Source organism: Venustampulla echinocandica, assembly GCF_003357145.1.
Source record: "Venustampulla echinocandica strain BP 5553 chromosome Unknown scaffold_3, whole genome shotgun sequence".
NCBI classification, from domain to species: Eukaryota; Fungi; Ascomycota; class Leotiomycetes; order Helotiales; family Pleuroascaceae; genus Venustampulla; species Venustampulla echinocandica.
This window is the reverse complement of record NW_022474208.1, coordinates 682,272-701,813: the sequence shown is the minus strand read 5'-3', so window position 1 is coordinate 701,813 and position 19,542 is coordinate 682,272. Positions and strand designations below refer to the sequence as shown.

The following is a 19,542-nucleotide window of genomic DNA, read 5'->3' as shown; positions in this document are numbered from 1 at the left end:
CTGCCACAATACCCCTCCCCGGTCGATTCTCGGACGTCGACTCCTGAACCTTATCAGGAATTAACGGTCAGCCCACATAATTGCCATTACATGATAGTTGTGGTCGCAAGTACGGAGGTAAGTCCTTCTCGTGTTCTTCCTGGAAGGTTTTATTAATAGATATATATATGGGGAGCACTAGTACCGAGGTACTTACTGTACGTGGTACCTCCGTACCGTGTCCCTGTATGACAATTTCAGATATAAAAAAAGGGATATCTTTCATCCGTGACTGGGAGCATCTCAATAATTATGACATACTCCGCAGGTCTGGCGCTCATTTATTGCTGGTGCCGCGCGCAAAGCCAACACAGAGGCTCCGACGACCTGCAGAAATAAAAGCACCTATCCGTGCCCCAACATTGCCGCGCCGAGGAAAGAAATCACAAGGAGTCTCGCTCAAAATTCTCGGAGTAGATCATCCAAATCGTGAAATCGTCTTACTTACACCAGGATCCGTTGTGTTCCCCGCCGCTACTGTGCGACCGACCGGCCAGCGCAGCATCGAGGTGATACCGCACGTTGCATACAAACTACTGTACTTATTCAGTAGTTATGCTCGTGTATGTGCTATACTGGTTGTATTATGCATGGACAAGAAAATAGTGCCAGGCTAACTTAAAGTCAATTCAGCAGCAGACTTTGGCGCCTCCTTTTCCAATTTCCACAACCCCTTTTCCTCTGAGCCAGGTACCGTAGAAATAAGACTTGGCGTGATGCCACTCAGTACAGTTCTGTCTTGGATGCTAAATGATAAACTGGAAAACTTGGGATTGGCCGGATTTCACACAGCCTACTCCGTAATTGGAGGAATTGTTGGTTGGTTGGTAGCTTTGTGATGCAGTACCACAATACTGCCCAGAGGGCTAACTCTCTGCGTAAAAGCCAAAGCTGCACAATCGACGATAGACATCGACGACAGCACTCAAAGAGGGTTTTATTCCTCGGGCACAGAATAAAAACACTCATATTCACGCCTAATAAAATATATAATGGCATGGCTATTAGGCTTATCGAACGATCTTTTGTCAGATATCCGGTCACCATACGACATATATTTCTCATGCTCTCTGTCCACCGTCTCCCATCGATTCTCCGCCCTGCTCAGGTCCCTCATAACCAGCAGGGTAGCAATTGTATATTCGATCCTGGCCGGATGTAGACCGTGATATCCCGCTTTCTACGCAGCCTTAAAGAAAACCATAATCTACCGTCAATGCCGTTAGAGTTTGACATAAGTTGGATATGTGCGGCTCCTTTCTCCTCTACTAAACTTACGGAGGCTGTCTAGTAGAATCACCCTACCTCCCCTCCCACAACCATTTTTCAAACTCAACAGTGTCGAGCCCCATTGGCACCTGCCCCTTAGCCGTTTCCCACTTCTTCGATATCCCAAAATTCATATGATTTGTTGGATCCTCCATCAAGCCCTTGATCCTCCGCGATTCTGGACTATCCGCCCCATCACAAATAGCTCTCGACCCATACGCTCTCTCTGCAAAAACGCTCGCTCTTGCCTGATCACTCTGAGTGATGTTGATTAGGAAGGCGTCGTAGTAGAGTATAGCAATCGACGTACCAGCAGTGTCTTGGTACTCCTCCTTGAGAAGTTGAAGTATACGTTGACAGTCTGCTAGACAATCCGCTGGTTTGTTAATCATGCGGCATTGATCATCGACTGCGTCGTGAAGGAGTCTGATTTGGAGGCGGCGAGCGTCGCTGATTTGGATATCTGGGGGTGGGAGGGAGCATAGACCACAATCGCAGCTGAAGCTGAATGACTCTCTGAAATAAGCGCGCCGAGAGTCCAAGGAGTGGCCTTTCATATAGCAGATGGTGATTTCCTCCCCGGCCTTGATGGCCCGAATTGCGTGGATATTTTCGCAGTTTGTGTCGCTATTCCAACTAAAGTGGGCATTTGCGAGACAGCTATGGTTGATGAGGCAAAGGGTAGGATAAACTCCACTAATGGCACTGCCGGGGCCACATGGCAAAGCGTTTGTTTTGAAGATTCCCGAAAACGGGTGCTTGCCGGGGAAGTTGTTGTGAAGAAAAAGGAACTCTCTCTGCTCGGGCTTTGATAATGCCTTTAGCTTCGTTGTAACGGTGCTTTCATAAAGTTCCATTGACTGTATGCCGGGAATGGTAAAAAGTGGCTTCTCGGAAAGTATCCGTTTGCCGGTCGCGATGTTGAAGCGAGCTACCAGACCTCTTCCCGTGCCCGGCACCGGTTGGACGTCGAAGAGTTGAAGGTCTAGTTCACTTATCGGGTCGGTCCCAAATACAAGTTGAGCTATGGAAGTCGGAGATTCTGGCTTGTCTGGCTTGTCTGGCTTGTCTGGCTTGTCTGGCTAATATAGCTTTAGCGTTGTCAATAAATCAGACTGAATATATCAAAACATACCTGCTCATAAGATTTAAACGAGTCGTTGACCTCTTGCCAGTTGTAAACCCCGAATTGGTCCAAAGTCTCGTCCCAATATCGGATGCGTGAGCCAAACTGGAGTTTTGCGCCCTCGGCGATTGTCCTGGTGTATACCTCCACTCCGTTTGCATGACTGCCTGATACCTTTGAGTTGAACTGGAGGAACTTATGGCCCTCGAAGGGGAGCATCGGATGCTCGCCCGCTTTGAACACGATATAGTTGGGCTTGACCTCTACTAGGTCATCGTTTTGGTAGATCTCCTTTATCATCTTGATGAATGATTCCCATTTGTGTATGTAAAGTAATCCCTTCGATAGACGTGGAACCATATCAAACCCGGCATAGATGCCCATATCTGCCAATGTGCTTGTCATAGTCGATGTGTAAGAAATGTAAGAAACGGTAGATTTGAGCGTGGTTGGGAACTTGAGGGGCTGCGCTTGCTGTTGGGATTATCTCGACATTTCCAAATAGTTCTCTTAGGAGGTTGGGTATGAATTATATCGGACAAGCAACATCTTCTCACGAGCCAATAACTACACCGTGTAACGGTACTAACGTGATTCTCAACTATGCGATTTCCCGTACTAAATCTGCGTCTAACGAGGGCCATGTGGCCTGCCAAATTGGTAGTGGTTCCTATTGCCGTTTGCTTCATTCTCCTCTAGGCTCACCACTGGTTAACGTAATGCATAGTGCGCAATTTCAATTTGATCGGATTTCACACTTTTGACTTTGGATATTGTAGTGGGCTCAGATATTTACTGTTAGGAACCATAAGTAGGTATGATATCTAGGACAACAAATTGATACAGGGCACCACTTGAGAGCTGGATGTGGGGTTCTATAGAGGCAAATCGTGGCAACTATTATGAGAGATTGTTTGCTTGGGAAAGTCATTGGCATTCCGAGTCCTTCGCACCCTTGATGCTTGTGACCCATCCGTTTGTTCCACGCCCGTTTGCATTTATCCAATTTAATGAGAAAATGCATAGCTGCCCGATAGCTCGCCATGGGTCTGGCTAGTGATACTGTGGTGCTAAGTAAATTAGAGATGAAAATTGGCTATCTGAAGCACAACATAGAAAACGACCAAATAACAGTCAAACAGTGTACGAAGTATTTCGAATCAATTCCCCACTTGGGGATTCTCGAGCGAAAAATACTTTGGAGAAGGGTATGTTCTCCAACATCCTCGCGTTTGCTGTGGGCTGGTGAGGCGTAAAAGCGAGAGTAAATGGGGTAGAAGGCACGGTAATAATGCATGTGGAAAATCTCATTATATTTTGGGTTTAGTGACAGTTTACATGTCAGGCGAATTCTCCTCTCAGACCCTCGAAGGGAGAACGGGTATCAAGCACATCATCCCTTGTGATGTCAATGCTAACGCCAACCAATCTGCCGAAGGCCACCTTGTTTATAACGCCAGCTATTAGCGTACTTCCGCTGTTTATACATATCCTACAATGCCGATTGGCAACCTCACCCTTTGGAGTTCTGGTACATAGCGGCTAAGGCAGCATGATGCAGAAACCGAAGGGAATCCACTTGAACCCGTCATTATGATCGTAGCCACCACATATGTGCCTAAGTCGTTCATCGTTCAAAAGTCGGCCAACTCCATTTCGTCATCACTGTCGGCCACTTCTTCGTTGGGCATTATTCAGAGCCAACTCGTCCTCGTCGTCTGAGATGACAAATGGAACCTTCTGGTAATCCTGGGGGGATTTGACAGGGGGCAGAAGAACCATAACCCCATCCGAACTCGGTTTATTGTTCATGGTATTCATTCCCCAAGTGGCGTGTGGCTTCTTATTATTGGCCGCTTTGGTGCTTGTCGGGTTTATAGAGGGGTTGGCAGCTCTGGAGACAGAGTAGACGCCCCCTCTAACCTGCTTCTGGAATCGTCTAAAGTTATTGAATCTTGGATCGCCACCTTCGACTCTTTGACAACGAACTGAAGGAGTAACTTGTCGACCACCGGCGTCGTAGAGCCAAGGTTCCGAGATCGTAGACCTTGATTTTAAAGTGCCGGCTATGAATCATTAGCACTAAGAACCGTAGGAGTATGCATATGAACGTACTTAGGGAAGGTGTCTTAGGACCGTCGCCCATATGCCAAGCAAATGGCACCAAATGTGCCTCTTCTATATGATCCTTCAAGTCATCTATGAAAGTAAAAGCGAAATGTCTCTTAACACCTCTTACATTTAGCTCTTTGCCAACCCCATCGGAATCCCCGCATTTGCCCCAGCCACATGTCATCCCCGCTTCCCGCCCATAGCAGTGCATACCGTAAATATGAGCGCGGAGAGTTTCCAGATTGTGCAATTCAGCGAGACAACCCTTCCATTGACATATGAATGGGGCATAGCGCGCCTCTACAGGAGCAGGCCGATATCCCTCAAGTGGCCGAGCGCGCTTCTTAGGTTCACCATTCGACGAGTCAACCACAGAAGTCCCAGCTTGACGCTTGCGCTTCTTAATTTGACTAGTTGATGCTGATCCCCGCTCTACAGCTCTCGCTGCGGCCTTAACTGCTGCCTTTTCAGCTGCCTGGGGACTGCTGAAAGGACGACCTCTCTTTTTAGGGACTATGCGTGAGGTACTGGGATGCCCAACTCCCTTTGCTGCAGTTTGTGGGGTGCTAAACGGACGACCTCGCTTTTTGGGAACTATGAATGAGCTGCTGGGGCTCCCAGCTGCCTTTACCGTAGTCTGGGGAGTGCTGAAAAGACGATCTCCTTGGTTGGGAAGTGCGAGTGGATTTTTGGAAGAGAAGATGGACTCAATTGCGCAGGTATTGGGTCTTTCGGACGGTCGGCCAATTCGCGGGGCAGAGGAGGGCTCATTTGATGTATACCCGAGGGACGAACCAAGCATCTCAACTTGGTTGGTGCTGCTTTGCTTTGATGGCACGGTCATGCGGGACGAACGATTATCTCGCGGCGGAGGGACAATTCGAGAGGTAGAAAACCTTTTATTTCCCGCATCTTTCTGTGCTTGTAGCCCCCCAGATTGATTTAGACTTCCGGCCGACGAATGTAGGGTCTGTGATTGTCCCTGAGCAGGAGGCGAGGTTATGACGACTGCAAGGTGTGAATCCGCTCTAGGCGTATTGGAATTTCGAAGTAGACTTGGCGAATAAAGGCTCCGTTCTGAAAGTCCCTGCACCAAGGCATGCCCCTCATTTTTTCCTTGTGACCCGTCCGGTCTCGAAGTTCTCCCACCTAGCACATTTTGTGTATATTGACTTCCACCTCTAAAGATTGGAAGCATAGTGTTTGCTCCAGCTGGAGCATCAGGACCGTCGAAATCCGAACCGTGTTCCAAGCTCCCATTCAGACGGTCGTCAACGCCAGGAATGTGGTAGCCGTGGTACCTCAAATCGTCCTCGTCCAAATCGTCACCGTCGCCAACACTAGCGATGAAGTAATATTTGCGGTTCAAACAGTTATCGCCCTCTCCCTCGCCCTCGCCCCCGCCCTTCTCCTCGTCTCGGCCGGCCCTGTCACTAAGACCAGAGCCGCGGTATTGGCCGTAGACCCAATCGCCCTCGGGGTAGTAAACGAACGCGTCCTCGTCGATATTCTGGCGATCTTGAAAACCATTCGTTCCTACAGGTTCAGGTTGAGCAGGTGGTGGGGATGCATTGCAACGATTGGTTGAAGCCCCAGGTTGGCCAGAGTGAGTGGGAGATTGAGGGTAAAATCCAGTTGATTCCCAGGTCCAGCTAGGGTCTCTAAGAGCGTTGGCGATTTTGTAGCTGCTGGGAGCAGAGAGAGATCTTTCGCGAGTAACCGTCAACTCTCTGTTGTCGTTGGCTTGCGCCTCGTGGTGTTCCTGGCCGCCGTACTCATGGTTCATTACCTCTCCATCGCCGGATTGCCGACCTTCGTCATCACCTTCAAAATTTGTACTTGCACACAATTGCTTTTGATGTGTTAGCGTGTCGAACCGTGTTTAACACCTGCATAGAGACTTACTGCAAGATTTGCTCGTTCTGTTAACGATCTAAGCCAAGTGGCGACCCGACTATCGTCGAAGGGTGCAAAGGGCAGTCTCTCCAGTCGTCGTTGAAACGTAAACGGACTAGGACGTTCTATCTCAGTTGGGCGAACAACCTTTCTTACTGCTATGATAGCAACAGAAGAGCTAGAAGACGGCATGTCTGCGGTGTCAAAGCTGAAGCATAGCAAGGCCTCTACCTTGGTGGTGGTTGTTGTCAAGTGCAAGTTGAAGTTGAAGTGCGTTCCAAAGTGTATAGGAACCTGATTATAGAGAGAGGTATTTTGCGATTCACTTTTATCAAAGGTTGACTTTGCACTCTCTCTTAGATAAGAGCATGATTCACTCTAGATGTGAATGGCGGTCAATGTTTATCGCCTATATCTCGTCTGTCTTTTTTACCACCGCCCTTGTTTATGACCACACAACAGTGTCCTATAGATCACAACATCACGAGAGTGTCGAGTGTCGAACAGTCTTCTACACACTAGGACTCGTTAATTATTTCTCTTTGCACTGCATACGCCTCTGACTAAAGTATTTATGCCACATTCATATCATCGAAAGTTAGTCACCTTTCCCACCCTTTCCTGAGTCGCTATTACTGCCAGCACAGCTCTAGAGCATCAATAGCTGTCTAAAGTCATGGGCTTAGACTACAGCGTAACTTATACCCAGGAGATTTAGCTGTCGGTTCTCTATTATCCAGACAACTGTACTCTATAATCATTTGTGGTGTGTCCAAGAGATCTCTACAAGGCTAGATCAGCTCGTCTGTATGGTTAACGCTATCCATTCAACCGTTTATCTAAATCAACTGTTATATTTCTAACTCTCCAACTAGCTAATATATTTTTGGCATCTAATAAAGAGCCTATAAATTCCTTATTATGTGCGCCTTTGACATATATTCTTTCGATTTTCCATCTACTGGCTGCTGTTTGGAGACGTTGCACCCTCCAAAGTTATCTTAGCGACCTTGCACACATCCTACATGTATTTGGACCCGTTCTAAAGCTAGGTAACCTTATGATCCAGGAACCATGTGATTATAGTACCTCCAACCCGATAACGGGGGGTATGGACTTGGTGCATGGGATACGGAAGTATAGTACGCGGGATTTCAGACTTCCCCAGCCACCAATACCGGGACGGCGACCCGGCATATCCTGCCAATATCTGCGGAGGGGTCATTTATGATTGCAATGCCATGTCAGTTCATAAGCTAAAGCCTCCAACTCCTTAGGAGAGACTGGGCTCCCCTTAGTGCGGTGTAACAGCTGTCCGCTCGTTCGTTGGAATTTCCGCTCCCTTTTCCTTGGGCTAACAGGTGATATTACCCCGACCCTCTCAGTCGTAAGCTCTGCAGGCTATGCAACTCGCAACACTTCATACAGGTCATTCTTGCCAATGTCTACGTCATCAGATTCTCAAGAGCAAGGGTCAACTTGTGAGTCTCATAGCTCGAACCCTCCTACAGAGCGCCTCGCTAATTATCGCTCAACATAGCACTACCACAACATATTTCTACACGCGGTGGCTTACTCAACCCGTATGAGACGAAATAGGAAGGCGGGCTACAATGCAGCGAACAAGGAAAGTTAGGAAACCGGTTCGGAGGAGCGGAGCAACCTTGAAGGGAACCAACTTCAGCAGAGATGTGGATCATCGCGCTGGTTTTGGTCCGAGATGATACGATTGCCTTCCTCCTTGATGCCTACCAAACCATCTACATCATATCGCGAAGCAATGCGATTAGTTGTGGTATCAAATCATGCGATGGATATTTCTCTGAAGATATTAGACAATGGTACAATTGGCTTTCGTTAGCAAAAGATACCCAGATGCTTTACTTCAGAGACGGCATTTGATCAAGAGGATGCCCTTTTCTTAAGGTGGCGAGAGTGTGGTCAGCGATCAACCTTCGTGCTGATATATAATATTTTGAACCCAGTAGCGGAAAGGTTGGAACTTCCTGGGAAAGCTCGAGTAGCTCATGATAATCAAGGGCACCATCCATGGCCGCCAACAGGTATCGCGTGCTGAGAAAGTTGACCACGAGGAGCGCAAGGGAAAATCACAATAGTGCTAAAGAACGATAGGCTATGGTAACGAGAAGGTTGAGAACGAAACTATTAATAACCGTTCCCAGATTCGAATCTTAGATCGGGCAACAATACCCTGGGGTAAAAGACCTCCTGAAACGCCATTCGGAAAGATCGTTCGTCATCAGATTCTTTATATTTCTAGCGCACGGGGTATTTCCGTGTTCCGCGCCAATGGAAAGAGAAAAGAACTGGAAAGATGAGTAGAGCTGCTTTATCGGCAATATTGGGTGAGTTGAGGAAGAAGTGTTGTTCGATATAGGCAGAGTGCCTGTTTTGGCTCTTCGGCTACCACTGCCACCCGGCTAAATGCAGAAACATGAAGATCAAGGATTCTTGTGGTGCGCAATTTGGATCTCGTGGTCCTGATCTGATCGTTTTACACAAAATGCATGACTGCTTAATCACGTGTGGTAGAGGCGCGGCTGTAACCCGTTCTCCTTCAAAGTGCCAATGCTTGGGCTTCAAGGTCAAGATGCTTGGCCATCGTGGGAGCTGCATGGCGTTCTTGAAATCGTTTATCAGATCGCCAAGCCACTCTACAACTACCAACTGAAAGAGAGAAAGTCTGAAAGTATTTGCCAACGATGGCCTCCCGACTAATCTAGTCGTTGGCCCTTCGTCCTCAACATGTCACTGGTGCGGTCCGTGGTTCCCTCCCCCCTCTGCTTAAATTACTCACGTATTGCTAGACTGCAAAGCCTTGTCTGAAGTAAGGAGAGAGGGTGCGGTTTTCGTGCAATCATGGCGGATACTTTCCCCCGCATTCTAGGAACCGCACCTCCGGTAGTGAAACAAGCCAGCTTCGGCTTATGCCAAACTGGCTAAATATCATTCACGATCCACCTATCAACCCTGGATCATCGACCTTGCCATAAAAACAAGCTATATGGCCAAGGCGGGCAAAGTATAAAGCTAAGCTGGTTTGCTCACTAGAAGGAGCACCCAACATTCATCAATCATCAATCATCATCATGGTATCCTTCTCTTCTCTCGTTCTTGCCATCTCTGCTGTCGCTGGCGTGATCGCTGCTCCCAGTGAGGTCCTTGCACCTCGCGGTGGAACCCCAAGCTCCACTGGCACCAACAACGGCTTCTACTATTCCTTCTGGACTGACGGAGCCGGTCAAATCACGTACACCAACGGAGCCGCTGGTTCATACAACGTCCAATGGTCCGGGAACCAAGGTAACTTTGTTGGCGGAAAGGGATGGAACCCTGGAAGTTCTAGGTAAGTGATATAAGTCCTAAATAGTGGCCCTGCTTTTTAAATAGTTTTATTTGAATATACTTTTCTAATTTTTGTCTCCTAGAGTTATCAACTACTCTGGCACCTTTTCTCCCAACGGCAATGGCTACCTCTCCGTCTATGGCTGGACAAAAAACCCTCTGGTCGAGTACTATATCGTCGAGTCGTACGGCAGTTACAACCCTTCTAGTGCTGCTTCGAAAAAGGGCAGCGTTACTAGTGACGGGGGAACATACGACATCTTCCAAACTACTCGCGTCAACCAAGCCTCCATTGAAGGCACTTCGACCTTCCAGCAATACTGGTCTGTTCGTACCTCCAAGCGTGTCGGCGGAACCGTTACTACCGCAAACCACTTTAACGCATGGGCCGCCCTCGGAATGAAGTTGGGTTCCCACGACTACCAGATCGTTGCCACTGAAGGCTACCAGAGCAGCGGATCCGCTAGTATCACCGTGAGCTAGGTGTGGAGGTTACCCCAGCCGCGGCAGGAACAGTAGCAGCGTAAGCTTCACTTGCCCCAGTGCTCTATATGTGAACATTTGAACTGATTTCCTCCAAGGTGTAGGGCTTTACCAAGTACGGCTAGTATAGCGGGAAGGCTATAACGGACTACCTGCTGCGACTCCAGATTTTCTCATCCGCGGCGTGTAAACTGTTTTCGGATTTTCTTCTTTTCTTGTTGCAGAAAAAGTCACTTAGTCAATAACCCAGGACACCCTCAAGAATCGCGGAGGTGGCGATACATGGGGGGCCTGTGGCTATGACTACCTGTCTTTTGTGTAGCTATTTAGTATATATTGAGGTAAAACTGCCTAATTGCTGCCCAACCTTGGCGCAATCCTGTATATAGTGGGGGATCAACCTCCCATATGTTGCCTAAATCAATCACTCTTTTAGCTCTGCCTTTTGAGGTTGTTGTAATGCTTAACAGTATATGTTTGCTAAAATCAATTTTGACAAGGAAGTGCCTTATATACCACACACAGTCACTAGCAGAGGACTGTTAATTAATTAATGGTCACGAAATTGATCCATACGTGTAGCTCCTTCCATCTTTGGTACTATCAATATACTTGAGTCTATTGGCTGCCTCGTGATATTAACAGGCTATGGCCCCTGGACCACGGCGTTAACATGACTCCAATCAACGCTGCTTTAACACAACCAAAAGTTAATTTATTATTTTGCTAGTCGACTTGAACATTTCGATGCCCAGATATCCGTCTACTCCCAGCCAATCATAAACTGAGATATTAGGAGTTGATTTTTGTAGCCCTACCTGAGTGCCTTGTGAGTCGTGACTCGTCGGGCTGTCGAACTCACTCAAGCTAAGCAATTTTGCCTTGAATAGCTACGGGTTGGAAGTGTCAAACAACATCCTCTAGCTGTGCAATTCCGTGGCGATCTTTACCTACCTTATCGTTGCTGCAAACAGTGGATTTATGGTACGGAGCATGCTATTTTTCTATGGGTTTAATACTCGAGTGGCTCAATTCGCGGCCAATTTTACTAGCCTCTCACCAATACTACTCAATTGCTCAAATAAGCTTGCCAGCTCGCTGATTACCCCAACCCCTTTGCTGATGCGCGAGCTCCAACTCATTCGTCAGCCCATGCCCCCCATCTAGTAAACCCTGAGGGCCATAACGGCCAAAATGGCTGCCTCTCCCCCGTCTCCGAGCAAAAATATTGACTGGTAGTACTGGCAATCTACGAGAGTCATGATTGGGGATGGCACCGATAAAATAAGCTTGGTAAATTATATCCCAGCCTAGATGCTAAACATCAGCCAGTCCCCAAAAAAGCACCAACAAGGTCATAGGCCTACCTTGTGCCAAGATAGCCGAAGGCCTCACTCCCTAGCTTAATAAAGCCAAATATGAGAGATTCTGCTGGTTGGGAGTCATTTATAAACAAGATTGAAGAAGATAGTTCGAAGCTTAATTGAGTTCTCCTTTTCAGGGGTTTCGTGTTTATTTTAAGGGGTTAAGCGAGCATATCCCCCTGTTTGCAACTTACCGAAGGTACACGGCCTGATTCACTAGCAACCCACCTATTTTCCCTTTGTCACATGAGTAATGTAATAGTCGAAAGAGTAGAACACAATATTAAATGCAAGTGATTCAAAAAGTCGATGCAGCAAGTAAAAGCATAAACTTAAATTTCCGCTAACTAGGCAAAACTAGCAAAAATCAAATCAACCTGTCAAGCAAAGTCTGCCGCGAGGCACGAAAATTTAAAATCAGGCTTTTTTCCACGGCATCGCACTCCTAGCCTCGAGAAATCCTTATATCATGACATTTGCAGCCTTGATTTCACTTCCCTATCCTATCCCAACCCTCCCCAGCTATTCACCTTATCCCATCCCACCGGGCCTGCATCTTCATTGCATCCCATCTCCGCACCTCCTGCACAGGAAAGAAGAATCGATTCATAGGAATTTCAGAACCAGAGTATAAGATAAAAATGTATAGAAATGAGAGTAAAAGAACTAGAATACAAGATATTGGTCATTTTGGTTGCTTTCGGTATAGACTTAAAAAGCCCCTTCGTATCATATCAAAAACCTCCGAGGCCGTAAAACGTCGTCAAACAGAAAAATAATAAACCCCAAGATTTGTCGTAACCTCGCCTCCAAGAGTAGAATGCAAAACGCAAAATGGCCCAAACGACTGATCGAATCGAAAATAAAGAACGGATGACGAAGAAAAGTAGGGTATCGAAGGTATCGGTGAAAAGAAGAAAGCAAACGATGCGGAAAACAGCACGTAAACGCCGGAAAATCAATGCACGCGTATATATATGCCGGTGGTGTTCATCTTATGTATATTATTGATGGTTGATCTCAGAGTGCGCGCGACTAGGGGGTTAGATCATACCACCCTCCATCTCTTGCATGGCAGCCTTAACCTCTCTCGGATGTCTCTCTACTGACATGGGCGGGCTGCCTACAGGCAGATTTGGCGTCGACCTAGTGGGGCCCCAGTTCGGTGGTGGCACGCTCTCGTAGGGGCTGTGCCCCACGTGTTCGATAGGAGGACTCTTCGTCCTCTCAAAATTCCCGTTTCGTCCTCGACTGGCACTTCGCAGACGCTCAGCGGCCCGGCTGAAGCGCCCTGAGATGCTATTGTCGTTTTCGCTACGGCCGCGATTGTGACCCTGAGAGCTCTTGCGAGAATGGCCTTGTGCGAATAGGGGTTGAGGGGGCGTGAGAGCTTCGGTTGTGGGGGATTTGGACTTGTTGTCGTCATCGTCCATTACAATTTCAATGACGGCGGAACCCTGCGAGACGCCCGAGACTACTGAATTGGTATTCGGATCGTTGGGGCGGGTCGGATCATTTGAACGGTATAGAGGAGCGATGGGAGCAGGAGGAGGTGGAGGAGGCATGGCTAGATGCTGAAGTTCTTTGAGGATCGGGGGTGCAGGAGGGGGAGGTGGGGGTGGAGGGGTGAGGCTGTCGTTCGATGGATTGACTGGCTGGGAGCTCGCTTCGATAGTCTCGTCGATGCCGCCCATGGCATTTGTCGAGTACACTGGATTGTTATTTCTCGTCTCATATCCAAGAGTGCCTGGTTGGGATTCTCCGGGGTTGACTTTTCGAGGTGATGCTATTGGGCCCCTGTTATAGCTCGGCTCTTGTGTGCGCCTCCGGCTACTAGGTGGTAGAGCTGACTGAAAAGCTGGATGGGTTGGCATTGCCGCAGGAAGAGTATAATCTTGTTCTTCAGGAATTGGAGCAGATGCAGAGCGCGGAGGAATACGTCGAGGTACGGCAGAATAGGTTGTTTTCGGGAGAGGCCCAAGAGTCTCAAAGGCATTGTTGTACGAGATAGCGTTCAAACTTCCCCACGAGGGTGCCTGGGGCGCATCGTATTTCTCAGGGATTTGAGGAACGTCTGGGATATCTTTTCCATCGGGATCATACTTGGGGTGTCTCATAGCCCTTGGCGTAGCAGGAAGTCCAACTTGTGGAGACGACGTGGTGCTCTCCTTAAGGTAAGCAGGGGAGGTTTGGATGTTGGCCGGCGATGTCGTCTGGCTGCGAGAAGGCTGCATCTGAACCTGCCTCAAAGAAGCCCTGGTGAGATCTGGCGAAGCTTGTCGATATGTAACTGGCGAGAGCGAAGCAATCTCCTCAGGGTGAACAATGGGAGGAGCCGATGGTCTACGAGCCAGCGATTTGCGTCTCTCCTCGAGCTCACGTGCTGCTTGCTCTTTCTTGAGGGTCCGCGCATCCTTAACGGCATTGAGATCACCAGCCTCCATCCCCGACACGGATCGGGCATGTGACTGTTCCCGTCGTTCCCGCCTTGGTGCTGAAGGATCCCTTCTCGTCCTGCTGTTGTCTCTCTCGCTCGGACGGCGGCTGCTTGACCGGTCACGACGTTTCCTCTCAGGCGAGCCATCACGGGCGGCACTTTGCGCACGCTCTCTCAACCGGCTTGTGCTCCTATGCCGAGATCTGAACCGCATCTGATCCTCGTACGCACGTTTTAGATCTTCGGCATCATCCTCGTCTCGGTAGAATTTGGCTTGCGGAGACATTGGCAGAGGGGACGATGGCGAGCGTATTGTAGAGCCTTCACGGGCTTGGCTTCTACCTCTGGCTCTGGTATCAATCATCATAATACGTCCGGCAGGACTGGTTCGGCGGCTATTGTTGCGGCTGGTCATACGGCTTGTCGGCTTCGTACTGGTCTGCACATGGCTGACCGACTCCGGTGAGGCCTGCCGAACCCGGCTTGAGGTCCTTGAAGACTTAACCCTAGAGCGACTGGTCTCCCGTACTTTTCTCGGTTCCTCATGCGCGTCCTTATATCTATGGGCACCAAGATCTATGAGATCCTCAGGAGACATCGGTACTGGCGATGTTGGAGAGCGCTTGGCCGGCTTGATGTAGCGAGCAGCGCTGCGTCCTCGATCCTCGGAAGGCTCCCGTGCTTTGGCCTTTCGGCTACTGCTCCGGGCTCTAGCTTGTCTCTCGCGGCTGCTGTGTCTAGTCCGGTGTTTCTCAGTCCGCTGCTTCTCGGCATGGTACTGAGCGGAATCCAGACTGCTAATATACTGGTCCAAACTTCTCCCAGTGACGATAGGACTTGCGGCTCCGACGCTCTTGTAGCTTCGCTCACTAACTAGAGGGCTTCTACCTGCGGTTGAGAGCGAAGCAGCGGATCCGGCAATAGAACGAGAAGAAGGGCCAAGTCTCGATGAGGCAACGGAGACATCTGGGGAAGTCATATAATCACCTGTGATGATGGATTCCATAGGTGGCCATTGAATCTGCAGACCATCGGGCTTGCGGTCACGAGATCCATTCCGAGTCCGAGCAGCTTGATTCATTTTCGTGAACGATTCAGGGGAGGGGGATGGAAGTGGGTTCGAGGGTCTTTTCGCTTTGGTCTTCTCCATCATCGGGCTTGCGGTAGCGGCTCGGCCGGTTGGGTTGTACGTCGCTGAACTGAGCTGCATCACCTCAGGCTGTGAGGGAGCTCGCTCATGAGCTCTAGCAAGACGTTCATTCTTTTCCCGGTCTGAGCCAGAGTCAACAGGAGTGGGCAGTGTAGCAGGCTCTAGCTTTCTTCGTGGAAGCACGTCGCCTGGTGCCTCGCCAATTGAAGGAAGCCTTTGCCTTGAGAAACCTCCAGGAGTCGCAGTTCGTGCTGATGCTGGAGTGTTGTAGACGCTGCGGTGACTTGGTCTAAGGAAAGCAGTAGCAGCATCACCGCCTGATGGTGACAGTGCTGATTCTGCGATTGGTGTCACGCCACCACCGACAGGAGTACGCTCATCCTCTCCAACGCCAAAGAACTTGGATTTCCCAGATTTATCACCAAACGAGGTGATAAGCTTCAGAGCCGATGTCTTGGCAATGCTGCGCTGGGGACCCCTAGCTCCAGGAGGAGACAATGGCGGGCTCAGAAGTTCGGGAATGCTTTGACCTTGTAGCTGCGAGAAAGTGGCAGCTTGAGCGGTTGGAGAGAACCAAGGCTCTGAAGACTCAGATCCTGTGCACGAGAAACATCTGATAGCCAATTGTTGCTGGCTGTGTTGAACGGCCCATTCGCCCCATTTCCGAACCAGCTCTGCTTGTCTTTGCCAATCAGAAGGGAACACCAGGCATGTCAAAACCAGTGCCTCCATATACTTCTTATGCGAGACATAAATTTCAATAGCATCGTTTTGATCTCCCATCCCGATCAAGATGGTTGCAGCGGTGTGTACATCACCTTTCTCAAGCAGACGTTGAACATATGCGCGTGCAACTTTCGCTTGTGAAGCGGTACCGCCAATTCCGCTCAACGCAAGGAGCATCCAGTCCGAGGAAGTCATCGATTCTGAGCTCGTGGCCATAATATCAGTGTCTATATCACCCAGCCACTTGGCAAGCAGGAGACGGTTCGGAGATCCTGCGGGGTGTCGACTCATCTCGTCTTCAATTAACGCATCCGCTTCGCCAGGCCAGCCGAAAATAGTGCTGAGCATCTGCCGTCGGAGATCATTATTTGTTAGATGTGTATTGTCCAAGACTTGGGGATGGCTATAAGGGATATCGCTCAATCTAGATTTGGTGAACTTGAATAAATCTACCAACTTCGCTTCCTCTGGGCTTTGAAGTACTTCCTGTCGTAGTCGAGAGCCCCTTGGCTTTGACCGACGTGAAGCATGAGAAGAGCCGATACTGCTCATCGACAAGCTATCACGACTGGAGACTACTGAAGGCTCTCTTGTTGAATGCAACGAGGACCCCAACGACATTGTCGTAGCAGACTCACTGATGCCACGTGATGCAACTGAGGCGTGTTTGCGGGTTTGGCGGGGCACTCGGGACCCAGCGGAGGATCTAGAAGTTGTCGAGGCTCGACTCCTGGAGGACACGGGGCTGAGCGTATCTTCACGATCAGGTATTTGCCGCCCTTGCTCTATTTTGTCCATTTCTCGAGCTATCCTTGCCAATGGGGACATGTGGTCCTCATCACTCTCGGAAATGTCGATATTGATCGGTACAGCCGATACTGGTCCAGTTGCTGCAGACGATGACGAGTTCTGTTTCTTCTGCTCTTCAATAGAAACAGGGGGCGAAGGGGGGAGGAGATTGGCTGGATGTTGGACATTCGCCACCAACTGAGCTGGAATATTGAGGTCGAACTGTTGGGCCGTGTTGTTGGGGCCTAATGTAAAAAGGGTAGCACCTGGGCCGTACACGGCTAGGCCTCTGACGTGCTCAAGAGTCGCCACGGGATCGTACGTAACATGCTTAGTTCGCACATCCCACGAGGAAGTTTCTCTGAATAAGATGCCATGTCAGTAATGTTTGGCTAAGCGCCCGCCGAGATTCAAGTAGGTTGGGATATCAAAAGTACTCACCCTTCAGAAAATTGGATAATGCGTCCATTCTTGGACCATGCTAGCCAGTTTGGCCCTGGCTGAAAGTTCTCCGTCCGTTTCAGGACCCTTACCACCTTTGCAGTATCCGTGCTAGTAGGGGATTTGGCAATACTCCAAACACGGAGGTCGCCATCATGCGTTTGGGTTGCCAACATATCTGATTTCTGGCGTGAGGAAGAAGCATGCCATGCCAATGTGACAATTGGAGACGGCCCTCTTGAGGTACTTAGGTTATGGAGAATTGTAAACCTTGGCTGTAAAGCCGCAATCAGAAGAGATCCATTAGAAAATCTAGGATATGTTAGTGAAGTGTTTTCCGAAGCTCAAGAAAACGCGCCATACCCAATAGCATAAGTTCTGCAATCCGCAGCCGGGGCTAGTGCTGTGATTGGAATTTGATCTATCGTCCTCGCTGAAATATGCTCAGAGGTTGAAGGCTCAAACAGGATCACATTTCCCTGGGAATTCCCTGTAGATAATTAGCAAACCCGTCACAAACAGCAGGACTTCCAAACATACCAAAAGCTACATTCCCATTCCGCATCCAAGCTGCCACAGTAAGATTCTCATAAGATGCAAATCTAGCAATTTCGTCCCCAGTCATACAATCCCAGACAATGGCCGTCTGCCCAACATCATAACTCACTACCAATCTCCCCGCGCCTCTGTCACTGACTGTATCCACAGCTAATATCGAAATCTCTTCGGTATGTCTCGAAAAGCGGCGCTCAATGGTAAGCGTATCGTGGTGGGCACAAACGACCGAGTTTCCCTGCGCATAGAGAAACATTGACGCTGTAGCTGCGCATGGCTCGAATTCCCGAGTATACTCCGCAGGCATGCTCTGACTTATCTCCGCCAGTGTTGCCATCCTGCCTTTCGAAGAGTGCCCAGAGCTCATAGACACCGAGCGGTGCCTTGAAAGCTTTCCGGAGGACATGGCGACGATGGGGACCTAAATTCCTGTTCTCCTATATAATGAGAAGCGCCGGAGTTAGTCTTGACGGTGAGATGTAGCACATACTTCCAATGGACGACGGGAAGGATATATATTGGGATAAGAGCGCTAACTCCTAATCGATTGTGTAATACAGATAAGGAAAGGCCTACTTACAGGTCTCAATATGGCTTACCGCCCTGCCAACGTTCGCGGGTGCTGAAAGTACAGGGCTGATCAGAGTCCACGCCCAATTCTTCTCAGTTGTTACATGGAGTTGCTGGCTACCGAGCGGGGCGGTGGTAAGTACGGATGGGCCAGTTGAACGGGGAAGTATACGTCTGGGTGTTACAGGCGCAGGCAGCTTCAATTCAGGGCGAGTTCGAGTGAAGCTTGGAACGATTGACAGTGGTCGAGAGGGAAAACAAGAAGAGATGTTGAAGTGCAAGAGGGAAGAATAACGGCATGTAGCACGGGACCTCGTGGGAGTTACGAGGCATGGACCGACTGGGCTGGGACTATCGCCTCGTGGGCGTCGGGACTCGCGCTATGCAGGGCAAGAGATACTTCTTCGGCGCTTGTAACTGGCGGGGAGGGGGTTGGGTATTTGGGGCCCAAAAAGAAGACAAGGATACTACACGCTGGCACAGCTCAGGTTAAGAATCCGTTCAAGGACGAAGTGGATATAGAGACAGGAAGAGGAGAAAGGGGCCAGTTGGGCGGTCCAGTCAGTCGAGTGGCATGACGGGGCGTATTATGGGGTGATAGCCTTGTATGGAGAGCAGAGAGCGGTCGAGCATGGCATTGCAAGAACAGAGCGCCTAATTAAGAGGTGCTTTGCGCTGTCAGTGGACGATCTGCAGAGTCCAGACGGAATTAGATATGAATGTGCAGCCGAGCAATGGGATCTGATTGCGGATGCGGTCCGGCTCATCTGGAACCACCGAGTCACAGCCCGCAATCTAGGGTGTGTCCGCAGCCACCGCAGGCCGCTTAGCAGATCCTGGGAGTCGATGGGACTGGGGGGGCGAGAGAGAGAGAGAGAGAGAGGAATAATAATGCTGGAGTTGAGGAATGGCAGAGTCGGGATTCATTATTGCACAGCGTAAGGTATCCAGAGGAGTTTCCCAGGCGGTGGTGTATCCATACAGAACTGCTATATGGGGGAGGTTAATAAGTCAAGTAGCGGGTTAGCGAGTGAGTGAGCCAGTGAGTGAGTGAGTAGCAGCAGAGTCTCGGGGAGGGCATGCTGCTGTGCTCTGGCAGCCCGCAACTGAATCGGACTGAACTGGACTGGATTGGATCGAATTGCAAAAACTCGAGTTTGACTAGCAACAGTGGCAACGCGCCCGCATCGCACAGATGGACAAATGCCATGCCCAACGT

General features: G+C 49.4%; 4 protein-coding genes across 4 annotated transcripts; 1 reads left to right on the top strand and 3 right to left on the bottom strand.

Annotated features, from left to right (window-relative positions):
- Positions 1–1,340: 1,340 nt before the first annotated feature.
- BP5553_05856 (Uncharacterized protein) lies at positions 1,341–2,839 on the bottom strand (the record flags this gene model as incomplete). The annotated part of the gene is made up of 2 exons (XM_032014479.1): positions 1,341–2,390; positions 2,444–2,839. 2 exons carry the CDS (start codon positions 2,837–2,839, stop codon positions 1,341–1,343), a joined length of 1,446 nt encoding a protein of 481 aa, XP_031869160.1.
- A 1,257-nt stretch (positions 2,840–4,096) lies between these two features.
- On the bottom strand, positions 4,097–6,634 carry BP5553_05855 (uncharacterized protein; the record flags this gene model as incomplete). The annotated part of the gene is made up of 3 exons (XM_032014478.1): positions 4,097–4,500; positions 4,550–6,398; positions 6,452–6,634. The coding sequence occupies 3 exons, from the start codon at positions 6,632–6,634 to the stop codon at positions 4,097–4,099; spliced, it is 2,436 nt and encodes an 811-aa protein (XP_031869159.1).
- Positions 6,635–9,552: 2,918 nt separating this feature from the next.
- Positions 9,553–10,291, top strand: BP5553_05854 (Endo-1,4-beta-xylanase; the record flags this gene model as incomplete). The annotated part of the gene is made up of 2 exons (XM_032014477.1): positions 9,553–9,809; positions 9,892–10,291. The coding sequence occupies 2 exons, from the start codon at positions 9,553–9,555 to the stop codon at positions 10,289–10,291; spliced, it is 657 nt and encodes a 218-aa protein (XP_031869158.1).
- Positions 10,292–12,698: 2,407 nt separating this feature from the next.
- Positions 12,699–18,159, bottom strand: BP5553_05853 (uncharacterized protein; the record flags this gene model as incomplete). Its single annotated transcript, XM_032014476.1, has 4 exons — positions 12,699–17,118; positions 17,199–17,510; positions 17,562–17,688; positions 17,739–18,159. 4 exons carry the CDS (start codon positions 18,157–18,159, stop codon positions 12,699–12,701), a joined length of 5,280 nt encoding a protein of 1,759 aa, XP_031869157.1.
- Between the last annotated feature and the right edge of the window lie 1,383 nt (positions 18,160–19,542).